The sequence below is a fragment of the Pipistrellus hanaki genome (assembly GCF_964339955.1).
Source record: "Pipistrellus hanaki genome assembly, chromosome: 1".
Taxonomy (NCBI): domain Eukaryota; kingdom Metazoa; phylum Chordata; class Mammalia; order Chiroptera; family Vespertilionidae; genus Pipistrellus; species Pipistrellus hanaki.
Genome location: NC_140503.1, coordinates 61962156 through 61986877, shown reverse-complemented (window position 1 = coordinate 61986877; position 24722 = coordinate 61962156). Strand labels below are relative to the sequence as shown.

The following is a 24722-nucleotide window of genomic DNA, read 5'->3' as shown; positions in this document are numbered from 1 at the left end:
GTGAGGTAAGAGTGAAACATTTTTTGTGGGTGGATGTCCACCTGGCCCAGCACCATTTGTTGAAAAGACTATATAAATTTGCACTTGAAAAATAAACCGGACTAGAAATCTCTACTTTTTTTCACTTCAGCTCTAATACTTGAATAATTCACTTGGGATTATATCTTCCTCATAAATTTAGATTTAACCACTAAGATATAGATTCAAATTAGTTCTGAGTCACCCTGGACAGCGTTGCTCAATGGTTGGAGTGTCAGCTGGAACACCTCAGATTGGTATTTCACGGGATATAAATATACACTATAACCTCACAAATCTTACTTTCTTCAGATGCCATTATATTGGGTGAAATATACCACTGCTATTGAAATTGGTCTTTCTGAAAAGGCAGTGGGGTCTGCTAAGAGATCCTGAAATGATCTTTTGTAAGACAGATCAAGATGAGAGCTCAGTCAGCATCTACATATAAAGATATTTTCTTGCCATAGCCGGTTTGGCTCAGTGGATAGAGTGTTGGCCTTTGGACTGAAGGGTCTCGAGTTTGATTCCTGTCAAGGACACATGCCTGGTTTGTAGGCTCAGTCCCAGGTAGGAATAGGGTAGTGCAGGAGGCAGGTGATCTGTGATTCTCTCATCATTGATGTTTCTCTCTCCCTTCCTCTCTAACATCAAAATTATTTGTTTAAAAAAAATGGTTTCTTTGTTTAAATAACCCTCTGTGCCGATCTAGTCCATGGTCTTAGAAGTCAAAATAATGATTACCTTTTGGGGAAGGGAACATGTAGAAACAAAGGGAGCATCTGAGTACTGGTAATATTAATGTTTCTTGATTTGGGTGCCAGTTACAATCTTCACCATGAAAATTCACCATGCTTATGGTTTGTGCTCTTTTCAATATATATGTTATACTTCAATAAAAGTTTACTTTTAGGATATCCTCTACATTGAACAATTTTGATATTGGGTCTTTGTCAGATAATACCTTTTCTAAAATAATACCTTGATGAAAAATGTTCCTGGATATTAAAGCTATAGGGGCTTCAATATAAACCAGCTAAACTCTGCAATGAAGTTATTACTGGGAATTGCTAGGTGGCTATGTTGTTACATATTGCTTAATGATTACCTGTAAATTTTAGGAGATAGTGTCCTAAATGGTAGCCATTTATCTTCTTACACACTAAGCCTTTTTGAGATTCATTTTCTTATTTGACTTTATCCAGAGGACAGATGATTGCAACATTTTGGACAAGCGCAAGCACAGTGGTATCACAGATGAGAACCATGATACCAATCTAATTCTTTTGGTAGATCGTCTTTTTTTTCTTCTTCTCAAAGCTTCAGATATCTCCTGTTGATGTTTTGAAATTTCACAATGATGCACCTTTTTCACAATGATGCAACTTGAATTGAGGTGGTAGCAGTGTGTATATGTTAAGATAATTTTTAAATTTTCAGTTATAGTTAATATACAATATTATATTAGTTTCAGATGTACAACCCAGTGATTAGGCATTTATATAACTTACAAAGTGATTACCCCAATAAATCTAGTATCTATCTGACACTATATATAGTTACCACAATGTTATTGACTATATTCCCTACGATGTAGTTTATGACCCAGGACTATTCTGTAATAGTATCAACTTGTACTTCTTAATTTGTATGTCAAAAAGTTTTCTGTATCTATGAATCTATTTCTGTTCTGCTTATTTTGTTTTTTAGATTCCATGTATAAGTAAAATCATATGGCATTTGTCTTTCTCTATCTGACTTACTTTAATCAGCACACTATCCTGTAGGTCCATTTTAAGCACCAAGTTATATTATGAATGACTTGTTCTGGTTCATTCATTGCTATAAAAAATATTATCTTAAGTGATCAAGAAAGATTAGAATCTAGATTATTGTTCCAGAGCTTTGTGCTCAGTTTCCTACTTCTACCTTTGTCACCATCAGATGTGCTGGAGTGGAGCTTGTTGAATTAAGCACTGTAAATATTAAACAACGTATTAAAGGCTCCCGGGGAAACAGAAACGCTAGCATTTAGTACAAAGAGGGTGGAAGAGTAACTTTTATCTCTTCTGTTAGTAAACATCTTAAAGGCAGGAATCAGATTTCTTGAGTTTATATTTCTTCATATACTTATTATCTAGATTTACCAGTTAACATTTTGCCACATAATTCGGTGTGTAGTTCCTATAAAATGGACCTTTCTATACCAAAATCAAGAAATTTAGCATTTTTATGCAGTACCATTTTATAACATTTTATATTCTGTATGGTCATATTGGTTCCGTCATGTCCTTCATAGCAAATTTTCTTATAGTCTAGGATCAAGTATTGAGTTTAGTTTTATGGCTCATTAGTCTCTTTGGATCTGAAACAATCATGACTTTCTCTGTCCTTCATGACATTGATATTTTTGAAAAGTATAGCACAGTTATGTTGTAGACAACTTTATATTGGTACAGAATATCAAGTTTTCTTTTTTAAATACTTATTGAACATTTTTGGGAGAAAACCTTTCTTTCAAAATATTTAATATTGGAGCCCTGGCTGGTTTGGCTTAATGAAGGGTCCCAGGTTTGATTCCAGTCAAGGGTACATGTCTGGATTGCAGGCTCAATCCTCAGTAGGAGGAGTGTAGGAAGCAGCAAATCAATGATTCTCTCTCATCATTGATGTTTCTATCTCTCTTTCCCTCTCCCTTCCTCTCTGAAATCAAAGATATATATTTTTAAAAGTTTAATATTGGAAATAAATGTGCTTTTAGAAAAAGACATGCTTGACTTACAGACTTAGATTTAAATCACAGGTCTGCTACTCAGTAGCTTTGTAACATTGGGCAAGTTACTTTATCTCACTGACTCAACTTCCTCAATTCTAGGATATAGGTAAAATGTTAGAATTAAGAAATGAGATAATGTATATAAACAGAGCAGCACATAATGTGTATAAAGTAACTAATAATACTCAAATATAACTCCCAAGTTGTGAGTAGATAACTACTCTTGCCATGTTTGAAGGTTAAATAGTCCTCTAACTCTGGTCTGTAGAAGATAATGGAGGAAAAAAACAGACTCAGAGCAAGGAAGTCTGGAAATCAGTTTGTTACATTTTATTCTTTCCTTGGACTTAAGCATTGCCTCAGAGTTATTTGTATGTCATAGTGCTGTAGATCTTCCTGTTTATTCTTCAAACTTAATAACTAAGTACAAAATGGTAATGTTCAAGGAATCATTTACAGGGACAACGGAGTATTTGCTGGTTGGTGGTTTATTGACGTAACCTGTGTGCTGAATTCACTGGAATGTGGCAAAGTTAAATCTGGCTTCTTCCACTCCTAACTTGGTGCAAGAAACACTTGGCAGCTATTAAAGTGCTATTCTTTGCAGTTATCCAATATAATTTGCCACAGAAGTAAATTCCAGAAGGTAATATCCTTGCTAGGAGTTCATGCCAAGTGCCAATGGGCTCTAACTGAAGGTGATTCTCTTGGCAGCCGGGAAGATTTCCAGCGGATTCCAGAACTTGCCATCAACCCATTGGGGGACCGGATCATCAATGCCTTCTTTCCAGAGGGGTGAGTCCCTGCAGTGATTTGGCTTCCTTTCTGAGGTTGATCTGGAATAATGATGTTGGTTCTGTCATCTCAGACCACAATCCTCCTGATTATATTGAACATTCCTAACTTAGTCATATCTAGAATATGCCTTTTCTTCTACCCTCTTCCCTTTTTAAACTTTAAACAGGTATATGAGCCCATCTTTAAAATTCTGTTTTTATCCCTGTTTATATACTCATAAATTATTTTTTTAAATCCTCACCTGAGGATGTTTGCTTTTTATTGATTTTTAGAGAGAGATGAAAGGGGAAAGAGAGAAACATTGATCAGTTGCCTCCCATACATGCCCCAACCGAGGATCAAACCAGTAACCTATGTACGTGCCCTGACTTGGAATCAAACCTCCAACCTTTTTAGTATATAGGACAACACTCCAACCAACTGAGCCACCCTGCCAGGGCTAATCCTGTTTATCTTTGATATAAAACTAAAGTCTTTAAAAACTTTATTTGGAAATTATTTCAAATATACAGAAAAGTTGCAAAAATTGAAAATAGTGTAAAGGACACCTGTATATCTTTTACCCTGAAACATCTGTTGTTATGTTGTTAACATGTTGCCTCATTTGCATGTACTTTCTGTCCAAACCAATAAAAATATAATCAAGACACATACATAATTATGCATTTTCTAGTAGCCACATTTAAAAAGTAAAAATTAACAAGTTAAATGAACTTCAGTGATATATATTTTATTTAATATATTCAAAATATCATTCCATATGTAATTAGTATTTTAAAATTATTAATATATTTTAACAATCTTTTTTAAAATACGTGTTTTAAATTCATTGTGTAATTTACACTTAAGCACCTACCAAATGCTATAGTAATATAAAAATATTAGGTAATTTATTCTTTGTTTTCCAGCTTTATTGAAGATATGATTGGCATATAACATAGTGTAAATTTAAGATATACAACAGTGATTTTACAGATTTATTGCAAAAATGATTACCACAATGACATTATTTTTTTATTTTTTTAAATATATTTTATTGATTTTGTACAGAGAGGAAGGGAGAGAGATAGAGAGTTAGAAACATCGATGAGAGAGAGTCATCGATCAGCTGCCTCTTGCACACCTCCCACTGGGGATATGCCCGCAACCAAGGTACATGCCCTTGACCGGAATCGAACCCGGGACCTTTCAGTCCCCAAGCCGACGCTCTATCCATTGAGCCAAACCGGTCCCGGCTACCACAATGACATTAGTTAATATATTCATCACCTCACATAGTTAACTTTTTTGTGTGTGGTAAGAACTTTTATAATATACTCTCATGGCAACTTTCAAATATATGGTATAGCTCGGCTGGCATAGCTCAGTGGTTGAGTGTCGACCTATGAACCAGGAGGCCATGGTTGGATTCCTGGTCAAGGCGCATGCCCGGGTTGTGGGCTTGAATCCCCAGTGGGGAGCATGCAGGAGGCCACCAATCAATGATTCTCTCTCATCATTGATGTTTCCTTCTCTCTTTCTCTCTCCCTTCCTCTCTGAAATCAATAAAAAAATATTTTTAAAAAAGACAAATATATATTATATATTTAAAATATTTTTAAATATATATTATATATTTAAAAAATAAAATGTATAGTATTATTAACTATAGTCATCATACTGTACATTACATCCCAGAACTTATTCACCTTATTACTGGAAGTTTTACACTTTGACTACCATTACCCATTCCTCCCATTATCTATTTTATCTATAATAATAAAAGTGTAATATGCCAATTAGACCAGACAGCCAAATGACCTTCCGGAAGTCATTTCAGACGAATCTGCCATAGAGGGAGCTGAAGCAGAGGTGGTTAGGGGCAATCAGGCAGGCAGGCAAGTAGAATTATTAGGGGTAATCAGGTAGGCAGGCAAGCAATTGGGGTGATCAGGCAGGCCTGCAGGTGGGCGAATAATTAGGAGCCAGTGGTCCTGGATTGCGAGAGGGATGTCTGACTGCTGGTTTAGGCCTGATCCCTCAGGGATCCCTGTGGGATTGGGCCTTAACTGATAGTCGGACATCCACTTAGTGGTCCCAGATTGCGAGAAGATGCAGGCCGGGCTGAGGGAATGAATTTTGTGCACCAGGCCTCTAGTTTTAATGTATTATTTATATTTCAATTTTAACAGTTCATCCAGTAATCTCCTTTATAGCACTCCCCCCCCCCCCCCCCCCCCCGCCTTTAATAACAGAATGCAGTCTGAGTCAGTTGTCATGTATCTTTAGCCTTCTTTAATTTGGATCATTTGCACAGCCTTTGTTTCTTTATGTGGGTTTATTTTGTTTTGTTAGTATATTTTTTACAACTAAGAATATAGTCTTTTGCCGAAACCGGTTTGGCTCAGTGGTAGAGCGTCGGTCTGTGGACTGAAAGGTCCCAGGTTCGATTGCGATCAAGGGCATGTACATTGGTTGCGGGCACATCCCCAGTAGGGGGTGTGCAAGAGGCAGCTGGTCGATGTTTCTCTCTCAACGATTTTAGCTCTCTATCTCTCTCCCTTCCTCTCTGTAAAAAATCAATAAAAGATAATAATAATAAAAAAAAGAATACAATCTTTGACTAAGAATACATTCATCCCTACCACATACTTACTTTCTCAAATAGATTTGGGTTTGTCTAATGTAAAACTAGGCTGTTGATATGCTTCACTACCTAATACACTGCCTTCAAAGTACTGAGTCAATATTTATTGATTTGATTAGGTACCTTTTCATGAATAAAGTTAATTATATAATCTTGGTTTAGGTAATTGTTAACAATCTCTTCCTGGTTCCTTGTTGCTTGTCTATATGACCCAAAGGACTTTAAGAAGTTATTTGGTTGCCAGTTCGTAATGAGAATAAGTATCAGTGAGGACATTATCACATAAAATGCCTGGAGAAATTTTAGAACTCTGAATTGAGAGCAAAAGAATTTGCAAAAGTTGAGAAGTTGGATACTCAGTAAATCTGAGTGATAGAGGAACACTAAGCAGCCAATTCATATGAAGGTAGGAATATGAAGACAGACCTGCTCTTTCAGATTCATATTGACCATGAGTAATCTGCTACCCTTCCTCATTTCCCACTTCTCTCCCTGAACTGCCCTGTTTATTTTAGGTGTGGTTTTCCCACTTCTTCTTTTAGCTTTTGCAAAGCACTGAACTTCTCCAGAGAGAGCTTTCACAGCTATGTTTCATATTCAGATATTTTGCAATTAAAAGTAAACCCTATAGAGTCATTTTGCCAACTTTTTTTCAGAGTTCCTCAGTCACCCTTGATTATTTGAAGAAGCAGCTTGTGGAAAGCTGTTTTGTAAGGCCAAATCTCCTACCCAGGGATCTGCTGCTAAAGACAATAGGCAGATATACATGAGGAAACTGAGGCCCACACTGGGATGCAGTGCTAAGTTCTTAGCAAGCTGCACCTCTGCTTCTTGCTCTTTCTAGTAAAATATAAATATCTGGCTTATAAGGAATGCTTTTTGTCTAGTCTTATGCAAGTGGATTTTTTTTTTTTAATTCTAACCTGAGGATATGTTTTATTGATTTTTAGAGAGAGGGGAAGGAATGGGAGAGAGAGAAACATTGATGCAAGAGAGACATCAATCGGTTGCCTCCCATTCCACACCTTATCCAGGGATCTAACCTGCAACACAGGTATGTGCCCTGACTGGGAATCGGTGTACAAGATTATGCTCCAAACAACTGAGCCACACCAGCCAGGACTGGAATCCTGTTTTTAAACAATGAGACTTGAGCTCTGGCTGGTGTGACTCAGTTGGTTGACTGTCATCCTCTGCACTGAAAAGGTCAATTGGTCAGGGCACATGTTTGGGTTACAGGTTCGAGACCTGGTTAGGGTATGTGTAGGAGGCATTTGATGGATGTTTCTCTCTTTTCCTGTCTCAAAAAAAAAAATGTATTTAAAGAATGAGATTTGCCCCATCGGTGTGGCTCAGTTGGTTGAATGTCATCCAATCCACACACCGGGAGGTCACTGATTTGATTCCTGGTCAGGGCACATATCAGGGTTGCGGATTTGATCTCCAGAGGGGGCCATATAGGAGGCAGCAAATCATTGTTTCTGTTTGAAAGTGGAACATTGGTATATAGTCAATTTTTTATTGTTATTAATCCTTATCTGAGGATATTTTTCCATTGATTTTTAGAGATAGGGAAGGGATGGGGAGAGACAGAGAGAAACATCGATGTGAGAGAGACACATCAATTGGTTGCCTCCTGTATGCGCTCCAACCAGGGCCAGGGATGGCGCCTGCAACCAAGGTAGGTACCCTAGACCAGAATCAAACCCAAGGCTCTTCAGTCTGAGAGCCGACACTATCCACTGAGCCTAACTGGCTAGGGTGGTATTTAGTTACTTTTAACTCAGAGACATTATGGCAGTAAAATATATACTTATTAACCTGTTTGTTCAGGCATATAACTCAAATCTTATTTCATATTACTTGATTCCTCATACCTTATTTTTAAAAATATATTTGTTATTGATTTTAGAGAGGAAGGAAGAGGGGAGGGAGGGAGAGAGAGAAACATCAATGAGAGAATCATTGATTGGCTGCCTTCTGCAAGCCCTCCACTGGGGATCAAGCCTGAAACCCCAGCATATACCCTTGACTGGAATTGAACTTAGGACCCTTCAGTCTGCATGTTGATGCTCTGTCCACTGAGCCAAACCATTTAGGGCAGATCTTACACTTTTAACAAGATATTGTAAATGAAACGGAGTTTAGTGTTTATTAACTTATGTTTTCTATACAAGCAACTGTAAATCTACTTTTGCCCCACTGTGTGTGTGGTGCCAGGTGGTTACTGGAAATATCAGGGGGGAACACTTAGAAAGCATATGATTGTCTAACCACTATGCAGTATAGCTAAAACTAATTCAAAAGAATATTGAATGCAGGAGGCGCCCCACCTCCCACCATGCGAGGAGGCACCCCATGAGCTGGGCCGCTGTGTTGTGTCCGCTGGTGGGGGTGCAAGCCCTCCTGTGTGTTGTGTCTCCACTCCAGCCCGCAGCCCGCACCCAGCCCCAACTTCCCTGCGGCCTCTGGGACTGGGGGCGGCATGCAGTTCCTGCCATCTATGTGGGCAGCTCTTCCTGAGCAGTCGTGATGCCTGGCTAATTAGCATATTCCCTATATATAGATAACATTTATTTTAACGATAGCTTTTCCAGCCTTAGCTGGTTTGGCTCAGTGAATATAGCGTGACCTTGCAGACTGAAGGGGGTCCCAGGTTCGATTCCAGTCAAGGTCACATGCCTGGTTTCTGGGCTTGTTCCCCAGTAAGGGGTGTGCAGGAGGCAGCCGATCAGTGATTCTCTCATCATTGATGTTTATCTCTCTCTCCCTTTTCCTTTCTCTCTGAAATCAATAAACACATTTTTTTAAAATACATTTTTATTGATTTTTTTACAGAGAGGGATAGAGAGTTAGAAACATCGATGAGAGAGAAATATCGATCAGCTGCCTCATGCACACCCCCTACTGGGGATGTGCCCACAACCAAGGTACATGTCCTTGACCGGAATCTAACCGGGACCCTCCAAACCAGTTAGGGCTACACACATCTTTTTAAAAAATATATTATTAAAAAATAAGGTTTTCCATAGTATGCCTTAACCTTAAAATATCACTAGGTATATGTGACTGCAGGGGAGACATAGGACATGGTTGGAAGTCATTCAGTTGAAATGACAACTTGTTGCTGTTGCAGATTCCAAAGCAGTGAGTTTGTTTTTAAAAATACATTTTTTTAAAAATTGATTTCAGAGAGAGAGAGTGAGGGAGTGAGAGATAGAAACATCAATGCCTACCTCACAAGGTTGAGGTGAGGCTTAAATGAAGATATTTTAAGAATACTAAAATACTAGTACTGTGCATACTGTTGGATGGACTTTCATGCCATTTTAGCTTAAGCTATTGCTAATGAATTGAATTCATAAGAAATTATCACCCTGTTTGACTGGTGTTCTGTTTGTTATATTTCCCAATCAGAGAGGACCAGGTAAACTTTCGTGGATTCATGAGAACTTTGGCTCATTTCCGACCCATTGAGGATAATGAAAAGAGTAAAGATGTGAATGGACCAGAACCACTCAACAGCCGAAGCAACAAACTACACTGTAAGGAGCTAAAGTCTTCTGGTTTAAAACATTTGCTTTTCATTTCTTACAGATTACTTACTCATTCATTTATTTAACAAAAAAGAGTATTGTGGTTAAGAGTTCAGACCCTGGAGCTAAACTGGCTAGGTATGAATTCCAGCTCTGCCATTTTTGACCATGTGACTTTGGGCAAATTATTCAAACTCTTTGGGCCTTGATTTCCTCTTTTGTAAAGTGGAATATTAAAAGATTTTACCTAGGGATGTTTGTGAGGATTAAATGAGTTAATATATGTCAAGTACTTAGTGCCTGGCAAGAGTTGGCTACTAATATTACTCATAAATTATAGAATGCCTCCTGTGTACCAGGAACTGTAGTAAGTGCTAGGATGACAACAGTGAAAAAGATCCAGCCGCGTCTACGGCCATGGCCATACCACCCTAAACGTACCCGATCTCAATTGGAAGCTAAGCAGCTCTTGGATGGGAACAAGACCCAGGCCCACTTCTGAGGAATGATAATCCTCAGCTCATCTTAGAATTTGATAGGTGTTAGATATAACTCAAGTGGGAGTGGACAGCTGGGTTTGTGCAATATTAAATTTTGTTCCCTTGCCTTTTGCCTCCTTTCCTTGGATGTTTGTTAGATTTCCCTCTGTCCTTCTTGGTTCATGTATAATATTGCCCAATCTCTTACAAAACTTCTCTAAGAAATTAAAATATAATTTCTCTTTTCATTTAACACAGTCACAGTTGGGATTGAAATTATGTTGAATTGATTGAATTCAAGCTTCTCTTCAAGGATTCACAGTGGTATACAGAGAGGTCTGTGATAAGACTTTTTAATATTGAAACAAATATAGATGAATTATAGACTATTATAGACTATTATGCCAAATGTACATATATTTTTTATATGGTGCATAAGACATAAATTTTTTATTTGTGGCCCTTGGCCCATACCCTGGTCTCGCTGTCTATAGGATAGGAGTATGAGTTCACTCCTTTATTCAAGAAAAGGGTTTAAGAAGCACTGAAATAAGTATTGTTGTATAGGCTAGGGAAGATTTTTTTAACCAAAATAATGAAATACTGCTCTTCTCTGTACATAAGATCATGTACCTTAATGAAGAGCAGAACACTTGAATATAAACAAAACTAGATATAGAAGAAAATAGAACTCAAATGATTTGTGATCAAATTTACTGGATAATACTATATTGGTGAATTCTAATTGCTTCTTTCAAGACAATACTGTTTGAGACAAAAATGAAGCCACCATTCACTGCAGCTGTCTGCTTTGTAGCACCCCTCCCCCCTCCCCAAACCTTCAACCCCCACCGTCAAAGTAATATAATATTAGGTTTGAGTAGAGAAATGTATCATAATGGGACTAGTGATAATCCCACTCTGTGCTAAAGAGAACACATCTTGGGAACCATATTTTAGTTTGGATTCTGGAGATATACTAGAGCATATATATAAAAAGCAACTAGAAGTTTGAAGGCACTGATTACCACATGAATCATTATCGTAAGTGAGAGTCCTTTTATTGTAGTAAAAAACACATAACAAAATTTACCATCTTAAATATTTTTAAGAGTAGTTTCGTAGTGTTAAGAATACTTACATTATTGTGAAACTTATCTCCAGAACTTTTCATTTTGCAAAGCTGAAATTCTGTGCTCACTAAATTCCCCTTTTCCCCCCATAAAAAAATTTTGAAAGAAGTGGGCATAAAGTCAGAAGAAGATAAGATTGGGTTAGAGATTTTTCTTCAAATATATGCAAGTTTATGATGTGGAGAATTTATGCAACAAGGACATGGATATATTTCAGTTCAACAGAAGGAAGAATTTTTAAGAAAGATACTCATGTAAGGATAGGGCTGTCTCAGAAAAAGTAGTAATTCCCTGTTCAAGGAAAAAAGGGAATGGCCCTATCTGGGTAGCTCAGTTGGTTAGAGCATCATCTGGATATGCCAAGGTTGTGGGTTCCCTGGTCAGGGCATACATAAGAATCAACCAGTGAATGCATAAATAAGTGGAACAACACATCAGTCTCTCTCTGCCCCTTTCTCTCTCTCAAATATTACCTAATAATAGACAAACATGTAAATTGTCTGTACTTCTGCTATACCCACAGCCCATCAGGAGTAAGTTTGCAAATTAACCCGACAAAGGTGGAGGGTTAAGTTGCATATGCAGGCATGGAGCAGCTGGGCCGGGTGGGACGCCTGCTATGAGGGGGATAGAAGGGGGAGAGGAGGGAGCTACAGGAGCAGTACTGGGCCAGAAGCAGGGACTTGGCAGCTCCCAGGCGGCCCAGGAGCGGGAACTTGGCGGGAAGCGAAGCCAGGGGAAGGAAGGCCTATTCTTGCAAGAATAGCGTGCAACGGGCCTCTAGTTAATAAGTAATTAAAAATTAAGCCAGACACTAAAGGATAAATATTGTTTGAATACTCTTATATGAGGTTCCTAGAGTAGTCAAATCTATAGAGAGAAAGTTGCCAGGGGCTGGGGGTTTGGGGTGATGGGAGTCATAGCTTAATGGGTCAGAGTTTCTTTCAGTTGGGAGAGCTGAAAAAGTTCTAGAGATGGATCATGGTGATGGTTATACCAAAATGTGAAAATACTTAACTAATCTTACAAAGGGTCAAATGGTAAATTTTATGTATATTTTATTTAAGAGAATAAACAGTGATTAAAAGGTAAAAGGTTTGACTGAGATCATTAGTTTGGTCTGTCATTAAGCAAATGTATGAGTAATTACTAGGTGCAGAACACTATTTTAGGCCCAGGATATAATGATGCATATAAATCAGATTAGGTTTTTTGCTTTCATAGAGCTTATGATCTAATATGAGAGACAGACTATGGAAAAAGACAAATGGATAAACAAGATTAAGAGCATGGCAAGTTCTATGAAGGAAATGAATAAGGTGAGATTACAAAGTGTCAAACTTTAGAATGGGTGGTCAGTGAACTCTTTGAGGAATTGAAATATGAGCTAAGACTGTGCCAACCATGTGAAAATAGGAGAGCTCTAGGCAAAGGGAACAACTGGTTTAAAGGCCTTTGTGTGTAATTAGTACTTGGTGTATTCAGAGAACAAAGAAGCATTATCAAGAAAGAAGTGAGTGGTATGGGAGGAAGCTAGAGAGGTGATGGCAAGTAAATGGCATTGATTGAGCTCTTATTGTGTGCCAGACACTAATTAAAGTGCCTTTCTTGGCTCTCCCCCCAGGATCTCACGCCTTTCCCTTTCCCCTTCCCTGCCCAGGCACATTACCATTAGCTAAAGAACAACAACAATAAAGTGTCTTTCATGTGCCAACTCATTCAGTCCTCAGAACCCTATGAGGTGGATTCTGTTCTTATTTTGCACCCTTCAGGCAACTGAGTCACAATGCTAGTAAGCTTCAGAGCCAGGATTCAGCAGACCCAGACAGTCTTAACCTCTGTATTGTATTGGGCTGAGGAGCTCAAGCGAGAGGTCTGAGCTAGAGCTACATGTTTGGGAGCATTCAGAATTAGGAGGCATTTGAAGCCATGGAACTGGAAATTCCAGAAGGCTGCTTTGGAGACAAAAGTCCAAGTCATAGGACCAAGAATCAGGAAAGGGAGAGTAGAAAAGGAAAGGGAAGACCTAACAAAATGGCTCAGTCATTTGTGCGCTTGACTGTTCTTTATCTTGGGAAAGTGTTTCTTCTGGTCCAGGGACAGAGCTGGCTGACAGGAATCCAAGTCAGTTGAAAAATAACTACTGTTGCTGCAGTTTTTTCTAAAACGTACTACTGGGTGATCTCTTCAGTTACACTGCCGGTGTCTTAGTCTGCTCAGGCTCTGTAACAAGACACCATTGCTGGGTGATGGAAATAACAGACATTTCTCACAGTTCTGGAGTCTGGGAAGTCTGAGATCAGGGTGTCACATGGTCAGTTTCCCAATGAAGTCCCTCTACTGTTCACAAATAGTCATCTTCTTACTGTATCCTCACATGGAGAGGGTGATAGAGACAGAGAGGGAGAGAGAGAGATCTGTCTCCTTCCATCATGAGGACTCTACCCTCATGACATAATCTAACCCTAATTACCCCCAAAGGCGCTACCTCCTAATAGGATTGCATTGGAGGTTAAGACTTCAACATGAATTGGGGGGGGCACACAAATCTTCACTCCATGGCACTTGGTTTTAAAATAAGCAGTTCAATACAAAAACCAACAGATTTATAAAATTTGCTCAACCTGCCTGATTGGTGTGGCTCAGAGATTGAGTGTCAACCCATAAGCCAGGAGGTCATGGTTCAATTCCCAGTCAGGGCACATGCTCTGGTTGTGGGCTCAATCCCCAATAGGGGGCATGCAGGAGGCAGCCAATCAGTGATGTTCCTCATCATTGATGTTCCTGTCTCTCTTCCTCTCTCTGAAAGCAATAAAAACATTAAAAAAAAGATGCTCAACTTCACTGGCTATAAGGGAAATGCAAATTAAAACTACAAGATACCATCTCATACTTGTTAAAATGACAGTTATCAATAAAACAAGAAATAACAAGTGTTAGAGAGGATGTGGAGAAAAGGGAGCCCTCATACACTGCTGGTGGGAAAGTAAACTGGTTTAGCCACTAAGGAAAACAATTTGAAGGTTCCTCAAAAAAATAAGTATAGACCACATGATTTAGCAGTCCCTCTTTGGGGTATCATCCTAAAAATTTTGGAAACATGTATTGGTAAAGGTATATGTATTCCTCTGGTGCAGCATTATTCATAGTGGCCAAAAAATGAAAACAATCTAAGTGTCCTTTGATGGATGGTGAAAGGATGAAATACTACCATTTGCAACAACATGAATGGATATTGAAAGTATGCTAAGCAAATTAAAGTCAGATGGAAAAGGACAAGAACCACATGAGTTCACTCATATGTGGGATATAAAACAGAAAGCAATATGCAAACAAACAATTCATAGATACAGGCAGCAAATATGGTGGTTACCAGAAAAGGAGAAGGGTTGGGGAAGAATGAAGAGAGTCAAATAAATGGTCACAAAAGGAAATTAGGCTTTGGGTGGTAAGCACACAATGCAATATGTAGATGATATAGTACAGAATTGCATGCCTGAGACATGTTATTAACCAGTCACCCTGATTAATTTTTAAAAAGAATTAGCAGTTCAGGCTTCTGTAAATACTTCAACAGAAAGGCATGTGTATTCCAGTTACCTAATTAAGAAATGTAGAAATAGATGTTAAAGGGTTATATAGCAAACGGGTTTCTATCCCAAAATCATCCTGAAGATAGCTTAGTAGATAACACATTTTATCCTATTTCTGAAATGTGACAATATATACAGAATTGTGTGTGTGTTTAGTTTAGGAAATATATTAAACATATATTCCTGGAGGAACACTTATGATCTTTGTCTCCTTTCCCTTAAACTCTAAACCATCTAACCATATATATTTTTCAAATTTGATAAAGATAGTTACCCAACTAACCAAATTAAGAACAGACAACATTAGAGAAAATCTTCCCCCTCCAGAATTCTAATATACCTTACAAAGAGTAAGTTAGATTTAAAAAAATATTTTTTACTTTTTTTATTTTTAAATTTTATTTTTATTGCTTTCTGAGGGAGAGAGAGAGAGAAACATCAGTGATGAGAGAGAATCATTGATCGGCTGCCTCCTGCACTGCACTTACCAGGAATTGAGCCCACAACCCAGGCATGTGCCCTGCCTGGGAATTGAACTGTGACCTACTGGTTCACAGTTTGATGCTCAACCATTGAGCAACATTGACCGGAGTACTTTGACTTTTAGAGAATGCACTCCTTTAGGGGTGTGTGATATTTAACCCTTTAAAACATATTTTTTATTGATTTTAGAAAGAGGAAGGGAGAGGGAGAAAGAAACATCAATAAGAGGGAATCACCTCCTGATGCCCCCTATGGGATTGAGCCCACAACTCTTGGAATTGAACTGTGACTGCGTTGTTCATGGGTCAGTGCTCAACCATGTGCTCATGTATTTCTACCTAGTGCTAGCTCTGCCTGGAAGCCACTTTGTCAGACTTGTTCAAATGTTACTGAATCAGAAAGGCATATCTGCTACTTGCTTTGTCTCCCTGAATTTCAGATATATGATAGCACTTATAAAGTAAGTAATGTGGCCCAGCCTGTGTGGCTCAGTGCTTGAGCAGCTACCTTTGAACCGGGAGGTCACAGTTCAATTCCCTGTCAGGGCATATGCAGGCTCAATCCCCAGTAGGGGGTGTGCAGGATCAATGATTCTCTCATCACTGATGTTTCTATTCTCTCCCTCTCCTTCACCCTTCCTCTCTGAAATCAATAAAAGTATTTTTAAGAAATAAAGTAAGAAATGCATGTTGATTTCCACTACATCATGAGCTCCTTAATTAAAGACAAGCTCTAAATCTGTGTGTCTTAATGCCTCGAGCATTGAATTTTGGCCTTTTAGTGTTCACAGCACTCTACTGAAAACCAAAAATCTTAGTGGCATACTTGAAGTGATTCAAAGCCTCAAAACAGAGGCAGTCACTTCCTCAGGGTGAGGATGTCTCACAGTGCCTATAAAATCATCCACGCTTGGCGCTCTTCCTCTGTAATTTGTTTCCTAACCCATTTCTTCTAGGAACCCAACAAATGTTCTCTTTTGGTAAAAACAAAAAACATCATCATTATCGCACTACTAACCGCCTGATGCAAGAGTAGACCTTCCTCCCCCTGGCTGGCAGCACCAGCTTCCCTCCGGCACCTGGGACCCAGGCTTCCCTCCTCTGGCCACTGGCAGGCACCCAGGACCCTGGCTGCTTCCCTCCAAGATTCACTTGGTAGCCCTTCAGCACTATGGCTGAATGATTTTTGCTCTTCTGGATTCTCTTATATAGCCTGCTTTCTAGAATAAGACCATCAAATTCTTGGCATTTCTACTTGAAACTGAAGCTCTTTACCTACAGCACTCCCAAGTAGTATAAAATTATTTGAAACTTGCTCACATTTACCAAAGTGACCGTTTTCCCAGGGCAATACTTGGTATAGTCAGCCATTTGGTTAGCTATATGGCTCTGATTGTTGGCTTCCCCTGAGCAGTGCACAGTAGACTTGATGGATTGTGTGAGATGACCTAATTTACAGAATCACTTATGAGTGGTGGTTTGTTTTATGTTTGTTTTTTTTTAAATATTTTTATTGATTTCCAGGAGGAAGGGTGACAGAGAGAGAGATAGAAACATCAATGATGAGAGAGAATCATCAATCCTGCACTTCCCCTACTGGGGATTGAGCCTACAACCCAGGGTATGTGCCCTGACCAGGAATGGAACCGTGATCTGCTTCATAGGTGGGCGCTCAGCCACTGAGCTACACTGGCCAGGCTGGGTGGTGGTGTGTTTTTTTTAAAATTCTAATATAAGAAAAAGGACATTTGCTCCTGGCCAGTAGCTCAGTTGTTAGAGGGTCAGCCCTAGCACCTAAGGGTTGTAGGTTTAATCAAGGTGCATGTGGGAGGCAACCAATCAATGTGTTTCTCTCACATTGATGTTTCTCTCTCGCCCTCCCTCCCACTCTCTTTAAAAAATGATGGAAACATATTTTCCAGTGAAGATTAACAACAAAAGAAAAAGGACATTTGACTTTTCATTAAGTTTTCTGTTTTGTTCCAGGAGGGCCCCATATTTCATCAAAGCTAAGATGCCATCTATTATGGGATGGATCTCAATTTCTTAAATGTTACAATTTACAATGTCTTTAAAAGCTCTACAAGTAATGGCAATGGTTCTTGGAAAATATTAATTCACTTTTAGTTTTCTGTCTGGTTTAGTTATCTACATATTTAGTTTCTTGAGAAGGGGAAAAACACTACTGAATTTCCACTAACTTCTTGTTTTTCCCTCTCAGTTGCTTTTCGACTATATGATTTGGATAAAGATGACAAGATCTCCCGAGATGAGCTGTTACAGGTATGTGGAGAGCTCCCATGCACATGGAGAACTTGTGTTTGGGCCCTGCCTGCTTATTCATTTGGCAGGAATTATACTTTCCTTCAAGAAGCATTTACTTAACTCCTGCTGTGTGCAGAGTTCTATCCTATAAATAAGGAAGAGCACATAATTTGGGGAAACTTGAAATGGCTCACTAATTTCTCAAAGACAAATGTCTCTATTTAAAAGATAAGTCAGTTTGCCCTGGCCACTGTTGCTCAGTGGTTGGAGTGTAGGCCCCACACCTAAAATTCTCGGTTTGATCCCTGGCCCCAATCGATATCTCTCTCATATTGATGTTCTTTCTCTCTCTCTCTCTCTCTCTCTCTCTCTCTCTCTCTCTCTCTCTCTGTCTTTTCCCCCTCCCTCCCTTTCTCCCCCCTCCTTTCTCTAAAAATCAATGAAAAAAAATCACTGGATGAGGATTACCTCCCTCCTTCACCCCCACCCTCCAAAAAAGGGTAAACTAAATCTCTTTTAGGTGCTGACTGGCAGAACTAAAATATGTGAGATGATTAAAATGTTCTGTTAGTGTCCTGTCAGTTCATTGCCAGGTGGGTAATTCTGATGACACTGGGTAATTACCACTGTTTCGTCTGACCTTGGGCTTGACATAAGAGTCAAGGACCTGCTGCTGGGCTGGTTACACCAAGCTGATTGCTCATTGTCTTTTGTTGCTGCCCTCTCCTTTACCAGCAGAGCCTGAGATTTCATCCTATTAGTCATTGCCCTTCTATTCTTCCTCTCTCCCTTTCTCGAAATACATACAAATTTAGAAGGGGAGAAAATTCTTCCCTTTTTCATTTTTATTTATTTATTTTTAATATATTTTTATTGATTTCAAAGAGAAAGGGAGAGGGAAAGAGAGATAGAAACATCAATGATGAGAGAGGATCATTGATTGGCTGCCTCCTGCACGCCCCACACTGGGGATCAAGCCTGCAACCTAGGCATGTATGTGCCTTTGATTGAGATCTGATCTGTTAGAGAGGTTTGAGGTTAGACTGAGTTGTCTAGTCAGCCATACACAATCAGAAAAAATGGCAAATGGCTTGGTTACTTTTTGTTTTTGCTAGCATTGCCTTTTTTTTTTCTTTTTTTTTTAATATATTTTATTGATTTTGTACAGAGAGGAAGGGAGAGAGATATAGAGCTAGATGAGAGAGAGTCATCGATCAGCTGCCTCTTGCACACCCCCTACTGGGGATATGCCCACAACCAAGGTACATGCCCTTGACCGGAATTGAACCCGGGTCCCTTCAGTCCCCAAGCCGATGCTCTATCCATTGAGCCAAACCGGTTTCAGCAGCATTGCCTCTTTTTATTAATCTTTCAGTGTGTGTACATTTATCCCCAAAATGTACAACTTCCAATTTTCTACAGTTGATTTGCTGGGGCAGTGCGGGGGCGGGGGGTTAGAATGACTAATGTTGATGCACATCATTATTTTAACTCTTCAGAGAAACTAATTTACTTTTTAAAAATCATTTCATGAGATAGGAGAGGGTTGCAAAGGAGTGAGGGAAAGAAAGGCCTATGAACAGCTGGGCTAGAAGACCTTTCTTTCTTGTGGAAGAGCTAGGCTCTTACCTTTTAAAGACAGAGATGGCTGACTACAGTGATGTGAGGCATCACAAAGCATCTTTTCCCCCATTTCATACTAAGGTTCATATGATCAAAGTTGTTTATTTTGCTTAAGGTAGCAGTTTTCAAAGTATATTCACATCTAAAAATGTTAGCAGAATTGGGGGGGGGGGGGGATTTTTTTTTTTTTTTTTGCTTGAGACAAATTTTGTGAAATAGTGTTAAAAATTTACTGCACTTCTCATAGTACTTAGAGTGTTATTTTTCTAAAATGGAGGATTTAGGCCAGGCCAGCATGGCTCAGTGGTTGAGTGTCAACCTATGAAACAGGAGGTCAATGTTCAATATGCCTGGGTGCCTGGGTTGTGGCTTGATTCCCTTCCCCAGTGTGGGGTTTGCAGGAGGCACTGATCAGTGATTCTCTCCCATCATTGATGTTTCCCTCCCTCCTTCTCTCCTTTTGTCCCTCCCAGAAATCAGTTTTTAAAATAGTTTTTAAAAAGGGGATGGGGTGGATTTAGTATTTAACCCTTCAAGGATCTTTCTGTTTCTTGGCCATACTTTAGGGATACTGGGTCAGCGCACCACCTCAAAGAGACTGCATTTGGGTGGGATTCCAGAAAAGCCCTTCCAAACTTAATACGTCCAGTAAGAATCTAGTTTGCTCCCTGGCTGAGCTGAAACACTGATGATGTCTCGCCGGAGCAGAGCAGAACTGCACAGTGCAAAACAGACCAACATGGTGCAGAGCCTGGCAGACCATGGAGGAGCAGAGCAGAGCTGTCTAGCTGGAGAGGGGCCTGGCCCCAAGGCTGCCTCACAGCTGTGCTGTATCACAATTGAGTGTTTTGTAGTGAATAAAGTTTTCTTCTTCAATGCAAAAAAGAAAGAAATTAATTTGCCTCATAAAATAAGTTGTTGTCCAGATTGATACAGCAACTAAATGATGTCCAGGAACCAGACTTCTTCTGTTTTACTCTGGCATTCACAGCACATATGACTTTCACCTCTTGATCCCAGGATGGCTGCTACAACACCAGGCATCTCTCTGTTCCAGGCAGCAAGAATGGGCAAAGCAAAATGCAAAGAGCTCTCTCTCAGTGAGGTTTGCTTTCCTGTTCAATGAACTTGCCAGAGAGTTCTGTTCATGTCATTGTCATTGAATGGCCTAAATGATCCAGGCCCGTGTCTCTCAGTGCTCAGTAGTTGAACAATGACCTATGAACCAGGAGGTCACAGTTCCATTTCCCAACATGGATTGATCCCCTATAGGGATTTTGCAGGAGGCAGCCAATATATGATTCTCACTCATCATTGATTTTTCTTTCTTTTTTTTTTTTTTAAATATATTTTATTGATTTTTTACAGAGAGGAAGGGAGAGAGAGAGCTAGAAACATCGATGAGAGAGAAACATCGACCAGCTGCCTCCCACACACCCCCTACCGGGGATGTGCCCACAATCAAGGTACATGCCCCTGACCAGAATCGAACCTGGGACCTTTCAGTCTGCAGACCGACGCTCTACCACTGAGCCAAACCGATTTCGGCCATTGATGGTTCTTCTCTCTCTCTCTCTCTCTCTCTCTCTCTCTCTCTCTCTCTCTCTCTCTCCCTCCCTCCCTCTCTCTCTCCCTCTCCCTGTCCCTCTCCCTCTCTCTCCCTCTCTCTCTTCCTCTCTCCCTTCCTCTCTCCCTTCCTCTCTCCCTCTCTCTCCCTTTCTTTCCTCTCTCTCTCTCTCTCTCTCTCTCTCTCTCTCTCTCCTCTCCCTTCCTCCTTTCCTTCCTTTCTGCAGTCAAAATATATATATATGTGTAATAATAATAATAATAATAATAATAATAAATATATATGTGTGTAATAATAATAAAAATAATAATAATAAATATTTATTTATTTATTTATTTATTTATTTATTTATTTATTTATTTTTAATGGAATTGCCTACATAAGAAGATAAGGGTTTCAGCTTTCTGGCCATTACATTTAAAGACATCAGAGGAAAAGAGGGTTGGGGTAGTTTTATCTTTAATCTTGGTTAAGTGTCCCCCTGACCCCAAGTCTCCTGTAAGCCTGGCTTTTGGTCCTGCAGGTGCTACGCATGATGGTCGGAGTGAATATCTCAGATGAACAGCTGGGCAGCATCGCAGACAGGACCATCCAGGAGGCTGATCAAGATGGGGACAGTGCTATATCTTTCACAGAATTTGTTAAGGTCAGTCAGTCATCTCATGGTTTGAAAACTTAAATCCTGCACAGGAAGGAGGGAGGGAGGGAGAAAAACATTGAGATAAGAGCATGGGACAATGTCTCCTGTTATGACCTTCATAACTATAACTGCTTCCCCCCTCACTCCCCAGGTTTTGGAGAAAGTGGACGTAGAACAGAAAATGAGCATCCGATTTCTTCACTAAAGGACTGAGACTACTAAACTGTTCCTTGCTTTCTAGTATTTAAGAACTGGAACTTGGGAATCCTCCTGTCCACCAGCCCCACCTCCACCTCATCATTCGTCTTCTCCCAGAGTACTACTACTACTGTTGCATGACAACCCCCAATATGTCTGCCAACATAAACCTGCCTTTTGTGTACAAACAGGGCATTACAGAATGGTACACCCAGTCTATATTTGTTCCATATCATTTGCCGATTATCTCCATTTCTCAATATTCTCCCCACTCCCCTTCAGCTGCTGAATGCCACATGTGCATCTCGTCGGACAGAGAAGAAATCATGTCAAGAACCAGCCAGCACAGCTCTTTTATTGGATATAGACTATAGCCATGCTGTCTTCCCTCCCACAAGGCTTTGGCATGCTCCTCCATCCTTTTTTCTATGTCATTTGCTTTTCTACATCTTGTTTCTACCCAACACATCATTAATCTTTCAATCTCCCTGCTTTTTATTACGTTTCGATCTCTTCTGTTCTACGTAGCATCCCAAGCTATGCCTGTTCAATGTATTTTTCTGACTTGGCAGGATAGTTCAGTGGTCTGGCAGTTTTGAACTACCTTTACTCTTAATTAGGTCTCTGGGATGTTGCCTCTCTAGGAGCTTTTCAATACTGAACACTGCTCTCAGAAGAATGTGATCGCCCTTGGTTCCCTGTACTCTGCTTTGTCGTCAAAGGGCTGTGAATTTGAGGTGTTCTTCTTGAGGGGTGGTGGCCGTGATGAGGTGTAGAGCAGTGTCTTTCAGGTGACTTGCCCGGGTCACTCTACCTCTGGTCTCCGATTCTCAACATGCATGCATGCCTATGTAGCTACTCTTGCTTGTACAGTGTTGACTTTCAGAAAACAGCCATATGCTAGCAGGTTTGCTTAGTTTTGGGACATTGTCACCACCAGAATGACTGCTCTGGCGATATGCTTGGGGACTTTCCCATGGCTTTTTGAGCAAGCAGGCTGGCACCCTAAAAGCCTCATGTAGCCCCACTTCTGCAGCATGATTTATGCCAGTGTTTTTCACTTCACACTTCCAAACAGAAAGGTTAGTGTTACAGAAGTGCCTACTTATTCCCGTCCAAGATATTTAAAAATTGTCCTCAGTGTCTTGAAGTTTTGCACAAAATTCTCTATGAATTTTACACTTGGCAAATGTTAATGCTGGAGGCCATAGTCAGCTCCTAATAAAGGCCCAAAACTTTGAGTGTATTGTATCATAAGCAACCTGCTTACATTTATTTCCCAGCTCCTCTCTCAGACCATTGCTAATCCCTTAAAAACAAGGGGTCTGGCACTGGTGGCAAACCTGAGGTGGCATTACAGCCCTTTGCACAAGCCAGAGCAAGTTTTCTGCTTGAGTCAGCTTAGTATAGACCTCACTGAATCAGCCTGTTATCATCCTAACATCTCTCTTAAGTTTATCAGTCTGCTCATCCTTATAACTGCCTTTGGCTGATTTTGTCTTGACTCATTGCATGCTTGTTTCCTTGCTTTGGAAGTCTATCCAAGATGAATACATAATACTTTAGGAAGGAAATTGCTTTTTTTAAAAAATGCAAAGAGCTTGGGCAGAGCGGGGAACAGGAGTGTCCAGGCTGAATAACTCAAGTATAAAGGACTGAGAAATACTTGGTGAAGTATCAGTCTGACTTTGAGATCAAGTGATGTAGTTATAGGAATCATATAAAAGAGAAGGACAGACACTGATCTGTTAAAGAGGTACTTCAAAGGCTCCTTGACTTGCATATTTAAAGTTCCTAAGATTATGGCTGTTTCCTCCTTTTGGCTGTATTGCAAATTGTTTTCATCCACAGCTGTGCCTTACTGTTCCATTCAAACTGTATTCTCCGATCCATCAATAATAAATTCTTGTAGTTAAAACAATATAACTTAGTTGATTTTGTCCATGTGTTTTACAAGAAGTGTATATAACTAAATTGCCTTCAAGTTTTTTAAATCACAGTGTTTCCCTTAGGTTTGTCTGGCTCCTTAAATGTAGAAAAGGCCTAAAAATGGGTTATCTATCTATTGCTTGTTATTAAGTTATCTATCCCCTCATTCATGTGCAACCTTAGTGATATATTGCACCCAGCTGTTATCCCATGGCTTTTCACATCTCCAAGCTTTAGTGACTGCTTGGTCTGTGCAGAGTATGAGCATCTCTTCTTATTTTAAGGTTTAGTGGTATGACATAAGATTTCAGAGCAGTAATAGCTGGAATCAATGGTTATATAAATTCTAACATAATCCTCCTTTTGCTATCCCTCTGCCCCAAAATCCATTCAAATTTACTTGCATGATGTTTCTTCTTTGCTTCACTTTGAGTCTAATTTTAGGGTTTGGAAAAATAAAAAATGAATGGAGTGACTATATAGGCAATTTTGGAGGAACATTAATGTTACTGACAATGTCTGTAGGTATAACAGTCTGTGACTAAAATAAAGCAATACTGCAAAAAAAATTATAAAACCATTACAACATTAGATGCAGTTTGAGAAGAATGTCTTTTTTGGGGGGGCGGGGGGAGGGGACTTTAAATATTTTTTATTACAGTTGACATACAATATATTATTTTCAGGTGTACGACACAGTGGTTAGACATTATGATCATCCCAATAAATATAATACCCATCTGACACCATGCATAGTTATTAGAATACTAGGGGCCTGGTGCACTTACTTGTGCATGGGTGGGGTCCCTCCGTGTGGCCTGCGGGGATTGGGCCAAAACTGGCAGTCCAATGCTGCCTGCTGATCCTGCTCATCCTGGCCCACTGCGCCTGCTGTGGGCTCATGCCCAGCCATAAGCCCTGCGTCTGGTGCCCGTTCCAAGTGGAGTGTGTGTGTGTGTGGGGGGGGGGGTGGCTGGGATGCAATCAGCCCTCTGGGCAGGTGGGCCTTGAGAGGCCCTTGCCTGCTGGGATCCAGATCCATCCCACTGAAGTTTGCGC

The 24722-nt window shown here is 39.8% G+C and overlaps 1 protein-coding gene across 1 annotated transcript in view; it reads left to right on the top strand.

Annotated features, from left to right (window-relative positions):
* The window catches only part of CHP1 (calcineurin like EF-hand protein 1), a 41530-nt gene extending 18220 nt beyond the window's left edge, over nucleotides 1–23310 (top strand). Inside the window, exons 3-7 of the mRNA XM_084905003.1 lie at nucleotides 3509–3589; nucleotides 9636–9763; nucleotides 17663–17724; nucleotides 21420–21542; nucleotides 21688–23310. Coding sequence (XP_084761129.1) covers nucleotides 3509–3589; nucleotides 9636–9763; nucleotides 17663–17724; nucleotides 21420–21542; nucleotides 21688–21741 — 448 coding nt within the window. The 3' untranslated portion in view covers nucleotides 21742–23310. The remainder of the gene's footprint in view (nucleotides 1–3508; nucleotides 3590–9635; nucleotides 9764–17662; nucleotides 17725–21419; nucleotides 21543–21687) is intronic.
* Nucleotides 23311–24722: the final 1412 nt, after the last annotated feature.